The sequence below is a fragment of the Camelus bactrianus genome, chromosome 35 (genome assembly GCF_048773025.1).
Source record: "Camelus bactrianus isolate YW-2024 breed Bactrian camel chromosome 35, ASM4877302v1, whole genome shotgun sequence".
Lineage (NCBI taxonomy): Eukaryota > Metazoa > Chordata > Mammalia > Artiodactyla > Camelidae > Camelus > Camelus bactrianus.
In genome coordinates, this window is record NC_133573.1 from 22,221,332 (window position 1) to 22,238,495 (window position 17,164).

General features: G+C 38.2%; 1 protein-coding gene across 8 annotated transcripts in view; it reads left to right on the plus strand.

Annotated features, from left to right (window-relative positions):
• The window catches only part of NEBL (nebulette), a 310,491-nt gene that overhangs the window by 204,152 nt on the left and 89,175 nt on the right, over positions 1–17,164 (plus strand). For 3 of the 8 annotated variants that reach the window (XM_010947775.3, XM_074358287.1, XM_074358284.1), the window contains exons 1-2: positions 9,897–10,094; positions 10,179–10,250. The exons of 2 other annotated variants lie outside the window; for them this stretch is intronic. In XM_010947775.3, coding sequence (XP_010946077.2) covers positions 10,014–10,094; positions 10,179–10,250 — 153 coding nt within the window. In that variant the 5' untranslated portion in view covers positions 9,897–10,013. Of the gene's footprint in view, positions 1–7,736; positions 7,811–8,597; positions 8,663–9,896; positions 10,095–10,178; positions 10,251–13,941; positions 17,088–17,164 lie in introns of those variants that run through there. 3 more of the 8 variants (XM_074358285.1, XM_074358282.1, XM_074358283.1) reach the window with 3 other exon arrangements.

Here is a 17,164-nt window from a genome sequence, read left to right on the forward strand (position 1 = left end):
TTAAGATATAATAAAAAGGTAAATTAAATAAAGAGCTAGTTAAAGCATATAATCATGTCTAATCTTCTTTATAAGAAAAGTCTTTTGTAACTCTATTCCAGAAGATTAGATTCTATAATACCAAATAATTTACCCCTTACAGGAATTTTTGTAGTTTGAGTTGGCCACACTTAATTGGTAATCAGATAGTCTCTAAAAAAAAATCTTGTAAGATTTGTTAAGAAAATCTAAAGCTATTATAATGTTTTAAAAACCCGTACATATGAATACTTTAGGGTGGGATTATAAAACTTGGCTGTTTAATCTGATTAAATTAAAACCTGAGGTTTCCTTCACTCTTTGTACTGGTGAGTAACGTAAACATCATAAAGAATTTTCAAAGGAAAACATATTTAGTGATTTTTAAACCTTAAAATAAGAAACCAAGTACAGCCTCGATCAAATGCACATAAGTGATATTTCTGTAAGAAAAAAATACTTCATAGGATTATTATAATAGTGATCTAGCATCAAAGCTTAATTAAAATCTTGAAAAAAGATGTCCTTGTTACTTCATTAACATGTGTCAGCAAAATTACCTCCTTTCCAGCAAATTTTCTACCTAAGTAAAATTTCTGACATTAAAAAAGACCCTCAGAGTGGGAATTCTCTTTCAAAAGTTCACTTTTCTGACAGTTTGAAATAGGAAACCTTAAAAATCACTAGATCATGCTTTAAAAATGATAGAATTTAAAGAAATGGCTAGAGAACCTACATTAAAAAATTATCCATGTTGTTAAATGAAATTCTCATTTTCAGCTCCGGAGTACAAGTAAGACCAGTATTTCTTTTATACAATTATTATTGCTCTTAAATTTTGGGAGGAATTTTTCTAATATTCTAGTCTAAATCTAGAAACTTCAATGTATTGAATGCCATTAAAAGAAAACACAGCTCATCTTTTTGGATGTCTAGGCAGCTATGCGGAAAGGGCAGGCTCTTTTGGGTACAATGAAATCTGCCTTCATGCATGGTGCCGGCTCCTTTGAGTCCCTCCCAGCTAACTCTGCTCCTCGCTCTTTCTTGCCCTCCCTCCCTTCCTTTCTTCCTTCTTTCCTTTCCCTGGCAGAGATGGTTGTGAAATATTTTCTAGCTCATTACTGGCTTATAAGTGTGCCATTCATGAATGAAAAGCAGGAAAGCTTTGCAAAGTAGGTTCCTGTCTGCTCAAGGATTCAGAGCACTTCATGGCATTTGGATATTATTACAGATCCCAGCAGTTAAAAAATACCCAGTTTGCTGGCTCCGTCAAGGGAAAAAGCTGGGTCCTCCATGGAACAGAAATAAGAGATGCTGTGTTTCCCCTCATTGCTCTGGAGCTTTTCTGTTGAGTATTTGAAGATTTCAAGTTTTTAATAGAAAAGTCTCATTTCAGTGAAGCACTTAGGTTCTTTAAATGATCCATCAGCTTCTTTATTAAAATCTTGTACTTGACTGTGACATTACTTTACAATGTGGTTTAAAAAGAAGTTACCTGGCCAAATTCATGAGCAAATTGCTGGTGTCTTTTAATTTGTGTTATGTGAGTTAAAAATGTGAGTAAAAAAAAAATAAATGAGAGTATTGATGGAGATATTTCACTATTTGGGCTTCTTCTAATTAGATAGAGAAAGAAAAAGAATGAATATCTATTATTCACTCATATAATTATCAATTTATTATATAGCTAATTAAAGAATGTATATTTATCCTGGAAAGTGCCAGGACTTTAAATATGTCATTCTCATTAATGAAACAAGATAGCATTTTGAAAATACACCTTTGATGAAGTTAATTAAAACACAATTTAAAGAGTTAATTCATTATTTATAATAACAATTTAGACTTTTAATAAAACACATTCCCATACAGAGGGCTCTGATTTAGATAGTTCTGGGAACTAAAGTAGATTGCAGTTTTTATTGCTTGCATATTAGGATTCTGAAATTCTCATCTTAAGAAGTTTAATTTTAAATGTGTTTTTTTCATATTTAAGGTATATGTGATGAAAAATAGCTAGTGGTTTCCAGGCTCTCAGCATTACGTACAGCTATTCTGTCCACTATGGAACCACTGTCCAGTGTGGCTTGTCTGAATTTGAGATGTACTGTAAGCATGGAATTAAAACACACTGGATTTCAAAGGCTTTGTATAAGAAAATATAAAATATCACAGTACTTTTTATATTGGTTATATGTTGAAAGATAATATTCTGGATATATTGAGTTATATAAAATATATCACTAAAGTCAATTCAGTCTTTTTTTTTTTCTTTTTAGTGTGGCAATTAAAATATTTCAGATTACATATGTGACTCATGTTAAAATTCTGCTGGACAGAGCAACTTCAGGGAATGATTTTGGAAATAGTTAAAACAACATAGATAGACATTGCCTGGAAGACGTCACTTTATGGGCAAATCAAAAATAAGTCAGGCATATTGAAGATATAAAGAAAAATTCTGCATACACAATTTAAGAAAATAAGATGGAGAAAGCCATCTGTAGGTATAACTAGTGTAGAAAATAGGATAGAAATAATATCTATGAAATTATTTGAACATTGATAAAAACTTTTCTAAAACATGCTGCTACTTTTTTGAAAATGAGACTTTTATAAGTCAAACAAATTTATCATAGTATAATAAAATGTATATGTTTCATTGCATTTACTAGTGAATATTGACTATCACATGTATATTCACTGTCTGAAATACAATACAGATGCAAAGCCTAGTACAATGCATGACATAAAGTAGATGCCAAATAAATTATTTGATGAATGAATATGTGATTGAAATAAGAGAGGGTAGAGATTTTGTTGGTGTTATTCATTGATAATTTGAAGAGATTAAAATTAAAATAGTGCCTAGCTCACAGAATGCACACAAGAAACATTTGTGAAATGAATGAATGAAGTTAGACACACACACACATGTGAACACATTAAATCATAAAGAAGATGAAGTCGTCAGAGAGAAATTACCACCCATATATGTCAAACTAATTCTCACTATTCAAAGGGTACCAGTTATTTTAAAACATCATTAACTTTATAGCTGTTTTAATGATACATTTACTTCAGTTATGGTCCTAGTTTGATCATATCTTGTATTTTGAATTACACAGGAAGAAACTCCATGGAAACAACTGGAATAAAACTCAGGAATTAGTAGTTCAAAAGTTCCAAACTTGTGAGGGTCAGCTGTGTTGTTTTCCTTGGCTTAACGTGTGATGAAATCATGACAGAAATCCTTACTATACTTAGGGTAGTAATTGGATGCTTAAGGGTCAAGTAGAAATATTGGTAACACTTATTTAGTAAAAAGCAGAAAAAACAGTTGCATTTCAAGAATAAAACTGTAATTGTAGCAATGTAGAAGGGTAAAATTTGTATCTTAAACACATTTAACATAATTTCTATTTATTTTGGGGGATATTTAATATAAATGTATTTTTCATGAATATGTTTCTTCATTAGACTAATAAACGGGAATAATTTCTTCACTATGAGTTTTCATAAAGTCCAGATAAGAGGAATATTTCAACTGGCAACTGATAAAATGAAGGGGTAACAATGAAATTGAAGGCATATGAAGCGAATAGAGTAGTGTAAAGGTGATGTTTCTGCAGTTAACTGACCAGGAGTTGTGTTGTTTGTAGAGGATTCATGGTTCAAGCTGGCTTGAGCTTATTGTGTTGAGAAAAGTGATTTCCATACCTTTACTTCCTGGAGCTCATCTGCCCCCCTCGTCTCTCCCCATTGTATGCTCCATTGACACTGAACTCTTGGTTCCTCCAACTCTTGTCTCTGGGTCTTTGCAAATGTCCTTTCGATGTGATTTCTGCACCCCATTACTTTGCCCAATTCTGGCTTAAATATCCTCTCTAGGGAGACATCTGCCCACTCCTTGATTTCTGCTAAATCTTCTTGCTATGAGCTCATGTAATGCCCCACTTGCATTTTAGAGGCAGTTGTTACACCTTCTCTAGAAAGGGCTGAATTGTCTTGTTTCCCATTTGTTTACATAAGTTATTGTTCTAATGGCTGTTTTCAATATGCTCTTCAACCCCAAAACCTTTCCCTTTTTCTTTGACTGTAAGGGCTTCCTTATTATTTCCACATTTCAATTTACGATTCTTCCCTTCTGGAAACATGACAGAAACAGCTTTTCTCCATAAATGAGTAGGAAATTATTTACTGTTTTTTCATAAAATTCATAAATCATGTAAGCAGGACATGTTATGAATTAATTGGTGGAACATCTATCTCTAAAGGGTTAAAGAATTGCCAGCACTGATCAAGCCCGCTTTCTCTGGCTCTTGATATGGTGTTGATAGCCAAGCAAAGAGCTTCTTCAATAAACCCACTCTCATATTCAAGTTTTTCCAGATGTGAGAAGTAATTAAGTCTTTGCATTTATTGAAGCCTTGTATGCCTTTCAAGAGGGAGCTGGCAGCTGTGATGAATTAACTCTGCCTGAGTGCATGTGTGCATTGTGTGTGTGTTTTGTGTGTGAATGTACATATATACAAGCACACATGTGGCATTTGCCAATAGTCAAATGAGATCAGAACTTTAAAAAAAACAAAAAACAAAAAGCTGATTTTCATAAACACCAAAAATTTTTGTAGCCACAGCTCACAATTTAGAGAATAGGGCTTTATCCTGTAATACCTTCTCAGATTCTATTTTTGCTGAATGTTAAAGGGAAGAAGTGAAGGTAACTAAATCATTTGTATCTGTTAAAGGATTTTTTAAAAATAAGAGGTGAAATCATGATTCTCATAAAACGTAAAATGAACAACACATGTCAAAGATTTTAACTCATTAATTAATGAGGGCACCAGTAAGATGTTTCAATTGGTGCAAAGATGAATTTGAGGAACCAAATGTAAATGAGTAATAAGGAATACTGAATTGCATTTACAAACAGATACAAAAGGGTCTATCAACAAGGCAATAATCAATTGCTTTTCCCCAGGATGCAATTAATTTGCATTTGTATGGATAAAGCATCATTAGCGTTGTTATCAGTTTTCAACAATTTTCGGTGTGGTAAAGTAGTTCAAAGTCAGTGAAAGGCCAAATTAGCCAGAAGGTAACACTAGATAAGAAAATGCAGGAAGTTGGTTTTTTTTTTTTTTTTTTTTTTTGCCAATTTGAAAGCCTTTCACAATTTTTCCTGACACCTCTCACATGAAACTCAAGGAAAGGGATATTTTTGGGGGATAGCCAAGCTGGTTTTTTTGTGTGTGTGCTTGACCCTTTGGTTCTGATGACAAGCCACACAGAGTCCATTCAAACCTGGGGCTTCTCTCTGTGGGAAGGATTGTGGAGGTGATTCTGGTTTTAGCTTTGTTGTTATTAAAACAGAATTCATATTTCAAGTGAGTAGCAAATTAAACCAAAGTCTTTCAGTTCACTGGGTGCTGTTAATCTAGGCTCCGAATAAGAGTATTCCCCCCCTCCCTGTCAATATACTTAGAAAAATAGATATTTTAAATTTTGACATCCCAACCACGCCCAGCCTGAAAACTGTGCCAAAAATTATTTGCAGTTTCTTGATCTTCTCCTTTGCCAACATCAGTCTAGATATGTAGCTTTCATTTGTGAGTGGGATCTATATTTGTGAAAATGGGAGTGTGAATACAGAAAGATGCTATTAAATCTTATTTTAATGGCAAAATTGGTCATGGTGACCGTTATTCAGGTTGCTTTGTATTCTTTTGATTTCTAATTAACAAACAGTAACGAAGTAGCCATTAGAAGGAGGAGATAGTCTTAATGAGTGTTAAATGTAAAAATAGATTGGGCTAATAATAAACAGAACTCTTCTCTGGAGGGCTTGCATTTCTAGTTTTAAGAAACGATTTCTCTCCTTCACCTATTAGTGAAGTTCCCTTGTGGATAGATGCCAAACGATGAAGAAGTATATGAGGTAAAAGTGAAATAACCAGGGATTCAGCTGAGAAGCAAGAACCTTCTGGGAATAGTCATATATAAAAAAAAAAAAAAACCCAGGCAACTAAAAATGAGTACGTGAAAAGACTGCCAAGGCAGGCAAACGAGTCAGATGAACGAATTTCTCTCTCATCTACTATTTACGGGGAATAGTTTATATTAAGATATGTTGAATTAATTTTTTTTAAGTGGAAAAATTCAGTTTATCTCTGAATTTGCCTCAACATGGAGCTACACCTCAAATCGGTTTCGTTCATTTACGGTGGATTTTCATTTGCGAGTTCCTCATCACCATGTTGGGGAAAAACACATGTTCATATCACTGTAGAGAAAAGAAAAGAGAAAAAAGTGAAATAAGTATGAAACGTTTATCAAAATCCAAGAGATTCTTGTTGTCTGTGACCTTAAGAACATGAAGACAGCCTGGCCCTGCATGACGCGTGATGGTGGTACTGACTTGTGTGCTTGGCCAAGGGCTGTGTCCCCAGCGATGTGAATTACCCATAGGACTCGGCAGTTGTTACAGAAATATATTTGCTTCCACATAAACATCAAACTATCAGAAGATGGAAGACTTCTGCACTACAAATATACAAGTCAGCTCTTATCTTTGGGCTGTCATGTGGACTGAGGCCCCCCTGGCCTTTAAGAACATACTGAGGGTGTAGAATTTACCCTTTTGAATAAGAACTCTTTCACATCAGGTCCTTTCCCTGGAAGTGTGTACCTTTCTCGGAGAGTTGAAAACTCTCGTGTTTGTAAGGGCCTTTCCTGTTTAGGTACTTTCCTTTTATTAACGTCTGGCAAATTCAGTTTTTCTGTTGAGCTACGGAGAGTAAGAGGCAGAGAGGGATTCAGTGATTTGCCCTAGAGGATGTGGGAGAGCCAGAGCCTGGAGGTAGGAGGGAGGGGGGTCTAGCTGTAAAGGAACGTGATCTCCATCTTTGTCTCATTCTCAGTCAGGGCATGGATGAGTACCAACGTAAAGAGTAGACACCGTAAATGAAGTGCTTGATAAGTAAAAGGGGTTAGCGACTGTACAGATATTTCCTTTTGGGGCACCCCAAGGTGAAAATATCTATTAAAATACAGCATTTAACATGGTTTAAAAAAATAAGATAATGGGGAATTTTGGAACATGAAAGCTATCCATGAAGAACCCTTTCTTCGGATTCCCCAAGTCAGATCTTGGAGCTATTGACAAGAGAACTTTTCTGTGATAAAGTGCAGGATTTAAACTCTTTTAGAGAAAACTTTACATGAATTTTATATTATAAAAGAGGTGAGAAGAAAAAAGATTCATCCAATCAAAAGTAATAATGTGCCTAGCTTTCCAAACAATCCATCAAAGAGTTCCTCCAGCAAGTCTTGAATGATGTTTTGGTTTTTTTTTTTAATCTACCTCATTTTAGCACAGAGTATGTTTTACTCACCATTGCGTCTCGAACACCAAGCACAGTGCCTGGCATAACCACATTTCTTTGAATGAATGAAGGTAGAACTCTAGATAGTTCTGGTCCTAGTGCTCTATGGAGTAACTTTGTGAACAAGACAATTAATTTCTCTGGACTTCAGTTTTGTCCTCTGTCAAAGAGAGGGCTTCAATTGGATTTATTTCTTAAGGACCTCTGTAGTTTAAAATTCTGATTCTAAAATCTCAAGTGGAAACATTTGTGTTCACATTGTATGTATATGGTGTTTGTTTTTGCTTTCCAAACTTTTGTGCATATTCTCAACAGATTATTTTCTTCCAGCACAGTGGAGAGACGATAAGAACTTGTTATATGATGGGAAATGAGAAAGTAGCAGCCAACAAAGCCTGACAAAGGTAAATCATCGTGGGGAATAGATGTCACCACAGGCATCGCAAATATTGGCACCTCAAACACTAACCAAGTGGTGCATCTTAGGCAGTTTTGGCAAGATTTTCTCCCTATGCTTCTAGAAGTTTGCAAGAAAAGCTTATAGAAAATGCTCTTCCCTATTTCCAAATAATGTAATAGATCTTCTGTAGAACACCAGAATAGTCTTTTGGCAGAGGACTTAAGGGAAGTAAGAAGAGTCTACACATTCTGCTCCTTTATGGAACAAAATACAATGTCCAGAGAATTTCTTTGTAGAATTCTCTACTCTGGCATGGCATGACTGTTATATTTTAAAGTTAAAACCTCCAGTTTCAGCATCCTTGGGCCATTTCGTCTTGGCATTTTGCTGGTAAGCAGGGTATGTGATGCTGTTAAGTTAGCCTGTATTAAAAGTCATTTCATGAAAAGATCGGCCACTCTTATGGAATGCAGCATTTTCCAGAATGTTTCCCTAAGTAATAGTTCACAGAAGAATATTAGTTTTCTGGAGTATTGGATGTCAATAAAAAAAAAAAAATAAGTAGGTAGGTAGGTAGATAGATTAGATTAGATGAATAGGATTTTGTGTTCTGGAAATGATGGCTTAAGCAAACTTTAAATAGTTTTCTTGGTTGTGGGTCTTCTTAGAGCTTTTAATGTGTCATTATGCCATTGTGCCATTATGTGGATTTCTAAGTGGCAGGGACAGAGATTAGTATACGGGTTTCTTCAAACATGTTTGTTTAAGAAATCCCTCCTTTTCCCCTCCAGAGTATTCTGTGGAACTTTGGCCTCACGGAACACAATTTAAGAAATAATCTACACACGATGACCAGGTGGAATTTTTTTCTCTTCAGAATTTTTAGGCAAGGCCAAGACATTAAAATTTTTTTTTAAACTAGATGTGATATCAAGAGAAAACAGTATTATGCTTGTCTACCTAGAATGATGTATTTTTTATTAAAGCTATATTTTATTTTTATTTTTTTTTAATTGAAGTATAGTTGATTTACAATGTTGTGTTAATTTCTGGTGAACTGAAGTTATATTTTATATCATTAGTTTCATTATTCACCGTAGGGTATATTTTTTATATCCTACATTGATATGCTATGGCTTTATAAATATTAATTTATCCTAGGATTTAAATAACCAAATCAGTAAGTTATAAATTGTGTAGTCTTAGAATTACCTCAACTGGAATTAAAGGATTTGCTTTGAGAAATATGTTTTAAATTATATAACCGATGACACATACCACATTATAAATATTGTTATAGTTTATTTTTCCAAACTCTTCCAAGGGTACATTACACGTTGAGAACTATACAAATAACTTGTGAATTTTGTAAAAATTGACACAATGGGGAAAGTTGAAAGAAGGTAATTAGTATTTTCTGAAACAGTAACATTTCTAGAATTCTTCCATGATATATCGGTCTGTGTTAACTACAGCTTCTCACGGTTAATGATGTTTACAATTAAAATAATACAATAGCCATATAAGATTAACAGTTGTAATTAACTCAGAATGGATTCTTTGAAGTTGTTCAAAGGGCTTTTCATAATAAATTACTAGCCTTTAATCGGCTAATACGCAGTATTTTTTTTAGAATAGAGAAGTACATACATGTCTCATAAAAAATTTAATGTAGGTTGGTGAATTGAATTTGAATGGTCCAGATTCACCAGCCCAAATCCGGGAGAGGTCTGACATTCCAGGGTGAGCTTTATTTAGATGGAGTTGAGGAATCTTTAAGATAACAGGCTTTGCACTGTGCTATCTTGAGTGTTAAAGCTGAGTGGTTTTTCCAGCATCTTTAAGTTTCTTTCAAACTATTTTATGAATGAGTTGAATTAACAAAATATGGATAAATTGTCTCTTTTGGATTTCTCAACTAGTTTAAAGAATGTTGACTTTTAAAATTCGCAAAATTGAATTTTGCCCGTTAAAAATGTTATTTCCGCTTGTGAGGCTAGCCCTGGCCGACCTGAGGGCTCCTGTTCCATCCACTCACACGCGGCTGTGATAAGGAGGCTAAAGTGTGAGCTAAATAGGGAGGAGGCCTGGGCAAGGTCATTTCTGCCAGAGTACTGACTCCCAGATCTCAGGGGTGCTGTAGCACATAAAGGGGTTGCTCCACCAGTGAATTAACAAAGGAAAAAAAATATATAGAAAGAGTAAACATGAAGGTCCCTGTATTGGATGATGTAAAAGATGAAACTGAGGAAGAAAAAGCAGGGGAAGAAGAAGATGAAGATGACAGGGTAAGTGAGAAAGCACCTGCGGAAGAACGGTGTTTGTTCCTCGAGGTGGACAGTTAGAAAAACGTTTCCTTCTTTTCTGGACAGGCGTTCTTTAAGCCCGTTATTGAAGACATGAGCATGGAATTGGCCAGAAGGTGCACCAAACTCATTAGTGACGTAAGTGGCTTAAGTGACTTTTGTCTGATTTTGCGTTGCATGTGTGGCACTGTTAGGTCACAGAGCCAGAGGGCTGAGGAGGAAACCCTGAAGTCATCGAATAAAACACAGCAGATCATGGAACTAAGTTTAGAAATTTTAGGTGATTCTCCCAAGGTCACTCAGACAGGGAATTTCTGTGGGGGCAGGTCTCCATGTTCTTCAGCCAAAATCCTGTCCCTTCTGAATTTCGCTGTCACTCTGGCATGAAATCATAAAGCATCGAATTTCAGAGCGTATTCCACTGAGAACCCAAAGCCTTTTACAATTTGCATAATGATGTGATTTGTTTTGAGACGATCTCTATCTAAATGAATGATTTTTAGCAGTTCAGGGACTTTTGCCAAATCTGGTGAATGCAATAGTTTTTTCCAAACTAGAAAAATGAGTACACCTACATGCACATGCATTTATAATTTAGGATTCACAGATTACTGAACTGTACGCTGAGGACTCTGGACTAGGTGGTGATGATGATATTAGTGGAAGGAGCATTTCTGTTGTGACTTTTTTCATTAACTGGAGTCAGTTTATGTTCTATTTCAAGGGAATCCTGGAATTATTTAATAGACTCATATATATATATGTTTATCTACCTATCTATCTAGAGTAAATATGTAAACTAGAGTTCTGGAAGCCCAAGGAAATGTATTTTTCACTAGAGATGAGATCTAGATGACCCTCATTAGAACATTGTAAGAGAGTCATAGGTACAGAGGAGGGTGTCTTACAAGGCGTGAGCAGGTGCCTGTCTATATTTAAGAGAGGAGAGCAGAGTGCTGGTTGTTCCTGTTGTCGTTAAGGAACAAAGTGATCAGAATATTTTACAAATGTTTGTTGGCAAAGGAAGTCAACTCTGGGGCATGCGGTAATGTGCTGACCTGTTCTCTGAAGTCAGTTTATCAGTAACCTTGGGCAGGCTGGCTGGGCTCAGCCCCTCAAGGGCAGCGTTTATCATAGTCAGATTAAGAAATGGTAACACATCGGAAGTGTTTAGAAAATTGTCTGGAACACTGTGAGTACTCAGGAGATGCTAGCTGTTATTAACTGTTGCCTCTGTAAATTCATTTTGTATCCATCCAATCACACTTTATATAGGATTCTGTATTGCCTTCTGGTTTGTCAGAAAAAGCCAAAGATTGTGGGAATCAGACTCTTTCCCAGATACTTGGCATGTGGTGTAATTAAATTTTAAATTGAGTATTTCTTTGTGTCATTATTTAGTAATAGTCACAAGCTACTGGATATAAAAGTTCTTTATAAACTGTAATAATAAGGATATGATAGTGGCAACAGTGATATTATTATCAGCAACAGTTAAGATCTACTGAGTGCCGTGTGCCACGCATTGCAGCTTGTGAGGTGGGTTATTATTGTCTTCCCATTTTAGAGGTGAAGAGGAGAAGGCTCAGAGAGGTTGAGTAACTTGCCTGGGGCACACAGTTAAGGTACGGAGCAGGACTTGAACACCGAGCCCTCTCTCATAACCAGTCTGCTGTGTTAGCTCTCAGTGTAGCCTGCATGCTGAGTTTATCTTAGTTGTATCACCATGTGTTACACAAATATTGGTAATAGTCACGCGACCATTTAAAACCTTAGTTTCCATAACTCTGGTGATAGAACGTCTGCCAGTGTTGTTACGTTTTGTTCGAAGCGTGTTTATGGCTGAACTAAAATAAATTATATTATATAAGCCATTAAACTAAAGTGGCAACTTCAGTTAGTAGGTGATTTTGTTGGCGTTGTTTTGGATAAGAGCGTTTCTCAGTGACTTCAAACCAACCTTGTCATGAGGGGTGATGGCCTTTACCGGTTTGCAAAAGTAAAAGCCATGCTACTCCACTCTCACGTCGGTGAAATCAAGTCGGCAGGAGTCATTCCTGTTCATTATAGATTTATGTTGCACGGCAGAATGCACATACTACTTAAATATTTAGATCATATTACTGGGGCTGAGTTTATATCTGTGTACCTGTTTACATTTTGTTTCCAAAGAGAATTCCATCCTTATTAAGATACTGGTTTAAGTTTTGGAATTTCTGTATTTGCTAATGAACAATCTTGAACAGTTACTCTTTTTGTTTCTGAAAAAAGTGTGAAAAGAGGAGTTTGTACAGTCATTTTAAAAACAAATTTTAATTTATCCTTCCTGGAAGGGCTTCATTTATTAGACTAAATCAAATTTCAATAGGTTTTTGGAAGTGTGGTTAAATAGTATTATTAACTAGTAACTCGCTCATTCACTCTCGGTGTCGTCAGCTTTTTTATATGGAGCAAGTGAAGTTCTTTTCTCTGTTCTGTTGTCTGCATGACTGGTTGGTTGTCTAAAATGTGTATTTGAAATTGCATCAATACGGAGCTAAAAACAAATATAAAAAAAATGACAAAATTGAGTTGGCTTAGGGTTCTAGTCAATGTCTCTGTAATGTCTCTGTTCATGCCCCACATTTAATTTAGTGCCCCAGTCCTCTCCCTGGTCTCAAACTTAAATTTAAAGACAAACCTTCAAGGACTTTAGTTTTATCTTGTAATCCTTTATATCCCAACAGGGAATCCATGTGTTTACCTGAGCCTTTTTGTTTGAAGGCAGTCTGTTCAAGGCCTCTGTCACCATGTGTGAATCTGGTGTTTCGTGCGCCTGCTTTGTGGAATTCTACATCTTGAGGCTTTAAGAAGCAGCCTCACATTTTCTTGATCAAATCATACAACTAGTGTGACCTGGGATTTGGAACAAGGTCTGTCCGACTCCTGGGCCTTGGCCACCACGCTGTCCTGTCTGCTGCATGTGTGCCAGGCATGCCACGTGTTCCCAGCCACCGTGAGCCAGTGCCGTAGCTTCTGTGAGCCTCAGTGCAGAGGTGGTGGAACCCAGCCTTGAGTAGCTTGTCCACGGCCACCTGTCTAGACAGCGGTGGGGACGAGGTTCAGGTTTAGTTCCGGCCGAGTCCAGAGCCTGGCCGGTAGCCACTCGCCGCTCTGCTCCATTTTTGAGATGAGAAGGGTGTCTTTGTGGGTTTCCTTTCCCAGAGCCGTCTTTCTACATCCCCTTCATTATCGTTCTGATCATCTTTTCTTGGACCTCTTCTAACTTCCCCGTGTCTTTCTCGGGATGCAATAACCAGAACTGTGCACAGCAGTCCAGATGTGGATGGCTGTGGTTCTGAGTAGGGCCCGAGGATGTTTCCTGCCCCCGTTGTGATGATAGAGTTTCTTGGGCTTGGGGGCCGCAGAAAGCTGTTAGATCAGCGTCTGTAAGGACATCACCCTCAGCCATTTTCAGGCCTAAATTCTGATTTGTAGCTAATCGCATAGGGCCCATCTCCCTTTAACAGTTTGAATGATTTTCTTTTGCTAGCGATGACTCTCAGCTGTAGTTTTCGCCCTCCACCGTGGCCCTCTGAGAGCGGCCACCGGTCATCTCTGTGAGTTTCCCGGTCGGCTCTCCATGAGAGCGTGGGGTCATCAGCAGACCTGCAGGCTTCGCCGTATCATGCCCTTGCCAGATAATTTATTAAAATGTTAAATAAGAATGGCCTGGAGGTAAATCCTGGGAGACCTACGCTGTTCAGAATTCTCCATAGAAAGAAATGGCTGTTTTTCAGATCAGGTGGCTTCACTTTTGGGATCAGTGTGAGGCATTTTTCTTTTTCTTTCTCTTTTTTTTTTTTTTTTTTTTTTTTGCCTCATCTCGTTTCTGCTCTGCACTTGCTGTGCCCATATTGTGGGGTTTCCCTCTGCATAACTCACTTCCCAATCTTGAGAGACACCTGGTCCTCTGAGGCAGCCTTTTTTATTTTTCTGTAAACCATGTAATGCTTTTTATTTCCCCAGATATCCCCCCTCTGTAATTTTGTCCTGTTAGTCAGCTATCTGATCAATCCCTTGAATAAATCAAACCTACTGACGGTATTGAACCATCAGAATCATGGATCTGGAAGCCTTTTGTTGGGCAGTCATAAAAAACATTAGGTTAAAAGGGACCCTTTGTATGTTTCTTGTAAGTTAGGATAAAGAGTCTCTGTGGAGCAAGTGAGTCCACACCTGCATGAAGCCTCTGACTCAGTGTTTTGATTCAAATCTTTTTAGGGTGTTCATTTGTGTGGCAGCAGAAGGAACGTTTTCCAGGCATGTGAATGTTGTTTGTTGTGGGTAAACACTTCCAGTGCTGAAAGCACAGGATTCCATGGTTACCCGTGCAGAGGAAGCTCTGGTGGGGTTAGGAAACCGGGGACGGCAGCCTTGGTTCTGAGCGCCCCCGTTAACATAGCGGCTGGAGCCACAGTTCTGTCTCCAGGGTTTGCTGCATTTGGGCAGAATGGCTCCATTTATGAGAAGACTTTCTGTGTCCGTTTAGTTAAGAATGGTTGCAAAAGGAAGGACCCTCTAACATTTCTCCACCTGTCAGCTGATCTCACACCAAGTGAAAGGACCTGGACGAGGAGGAGGAAGCACCCCTCAACTGACTTAACTCCAACTGTAGTCGAGATGTGGTGGGATGAATGGGTGAGGTCAAAGCAGAAAGTGACTATTCAGGGCATCTTACTGATCCATTAAGTCATCAAATTTGGATTGTGTATTGGTTATGAGTGCAGACGGCTGCACGTAACGGAGAAATCATAGCACAGGGGCTCGACAAACAGGTGTTTATTTTTTTTTTCACATACGAGTCCTGGAGGTGGGGGTTTCAGTCTTGGCGCAGTGTGTGCTGTCTGTCTTTCAGGCTCTGTGTCTTCTCTGCCATCATTTGTACGGGGGCTCGTTGTCTTATGATGACATCATTGCTGTGCATCCCTGCGATTGGGGAAGACAGAGGTGGAGGGGCCGGGTGTCAAAGGGCTGTGTCAGCAGGTCTCCCCCTTTACACCAGGGACTCCAGTAACACTAATGGAAAGCCTTCCAGGAGTGTCTCATCCCCAGAGCTCAGCACCTGGCCTCTCCGGCCAGTCACGGGCCACGGGAATGAGAAAACCATGCTTGGTTTAGCGCAGTTTGTCCTCTGGGGCTGGGGTAGGGGTGCGGCTCCTCTCATAAATACATTTGGGTTCTGTGATTAGGAAAGAAAGAGGTTAGATAGACAATCTGTCTAATAGATGGGGCCGTGGCTGTGTTAGGAATTGACTGTCTGCTTAGTGATTTTTCTTTTACCTCTGTCAGCCATTGAGGCAGTCCCCTTCCACCTGCCCTTTCCTGTTCTCTGGGTACAGGAAGGCTACTGTGTTGTATTCTGTATATAAAAATTTAAATCTTTTGCTTATGGTCACTCCTATTGTAAAATTCCTTGGAAATGCAACGTGAGTGACCATAAGCAAATAAAACGTGTGTGTGTGTGTGTGTGTGTGTGTGTGTGTGTGTACCTTTTAAGTAAAGACCAAAGAAAGGAATGGAGGGCTCACTTAAGACTCAACTGTCATCTGCGTAGCAAAGGAAGTGAACACTTCACCCTTATCCAGAGCTCCTGTGCTGGATGTACTGTTCGGGTCAGAGCTTATCAGGACGCCAGTAGCCCCAGCACATACCACTGCAGTGCGGAATGTGAATGGGAGAGGGAAGAGATGGTGGCAAGAGATAAAAATAATGAGCCAAACTTAAGCCTAATGATAGGTTATTTTCTCTCACACTTAATTATATAACGGAGATACGTTTTTTTTTTTCCCTCCTTGTGATCAAAATAGTCTACTATTTATCACACTGCCATTAACGGTTTAATTACTAGTGACTGAGGAGGGTGATTTGCAGAGACCTAAAATTATGGCTAATCTCTGAGAAGAAAAAAAAGCAATTTAGTGCTCAGATAAGATAAATATGTTCTAATGTTGATTTTACGAATAGAGCAAATGTTTAATATGGTCAGCATCTAATACCCAAGAGTCACCCAGCCGTGAAATGCAGCATTTTAAAATAACGTTCCTTAGTGTGTTTGTATCTGGTTATACCACAGGTCAGATAATGCCCCTCGGATCAGGTTTGAATATGGTGAAATCTCTATGCCATGGTTGAGTGTGATATTAGTACGAGTTGTGTCCTTTAAGAACCAGGTGGTGTATACAATTAAACTTCACTTTGGGGCTGCAATTAGGGAGACCATGTAATTTATCATCTGAACTAGGACCTTTTCTTCAGACTAAGTATTTACAGTCTTGGGTAGATAAACATGGCTTTATTACAGGGTGGCAGAACTTCCAGCAAATGACCTTCATCCTCTCGACTAGTTGTAAGTTTTGCCTGCCTGGTTTTCAGATCGGGCAGCAGTTAGTGTGACAGTGGGGTTAACATTTTAGGTCCTTCTCCATAGTTCCTGACTTCTTTTTGGTTCCTATGTCCACGCAGGGTATTCCCCCAGAGTAATTCTGGGCTCTCCCCAGTGGAAAAGGAATGACTCATTCCACTAGCGCGTTCAAGAGAAGAAATGAGCACCGCTTGGCTAATAAGCCTCTTTGGACTTTGTCTTGCTCCGCTGCCTGCCCACCACAAGGGGGCGATCTGCATTGGTCTCACCGGGCGGCAGGCTTTCTGGGAGGGTTCTATTCTGGGGGAGGTGAAAAGGGTGGGGAGACTTATGAGTGGCACATAAATTTGGCAAGTTTGATTGGAGCGTAATAAATTAGTATCAGGAAACCCATCATGGCCACAATTTAAGCCCCTCCCTCTAATCCAGCGTGTATAGCTAATGATGCTAGTGGCAATCTCCCTTTGTTTACTTTCTACCGCTTCTTGGTTACATCTGTCCTGATGACTCCTTGTTTGAAACCTAGAGACAGGCAGCTGGGCTTCTGTTTGACCGTAGGCTTACCTGTTAAGGTATGTGGCTTAAAAGTAACAATAAAATAGGACAATTGTACACGTGAAATGGAGAATGTTTAATAATTACGATGAGC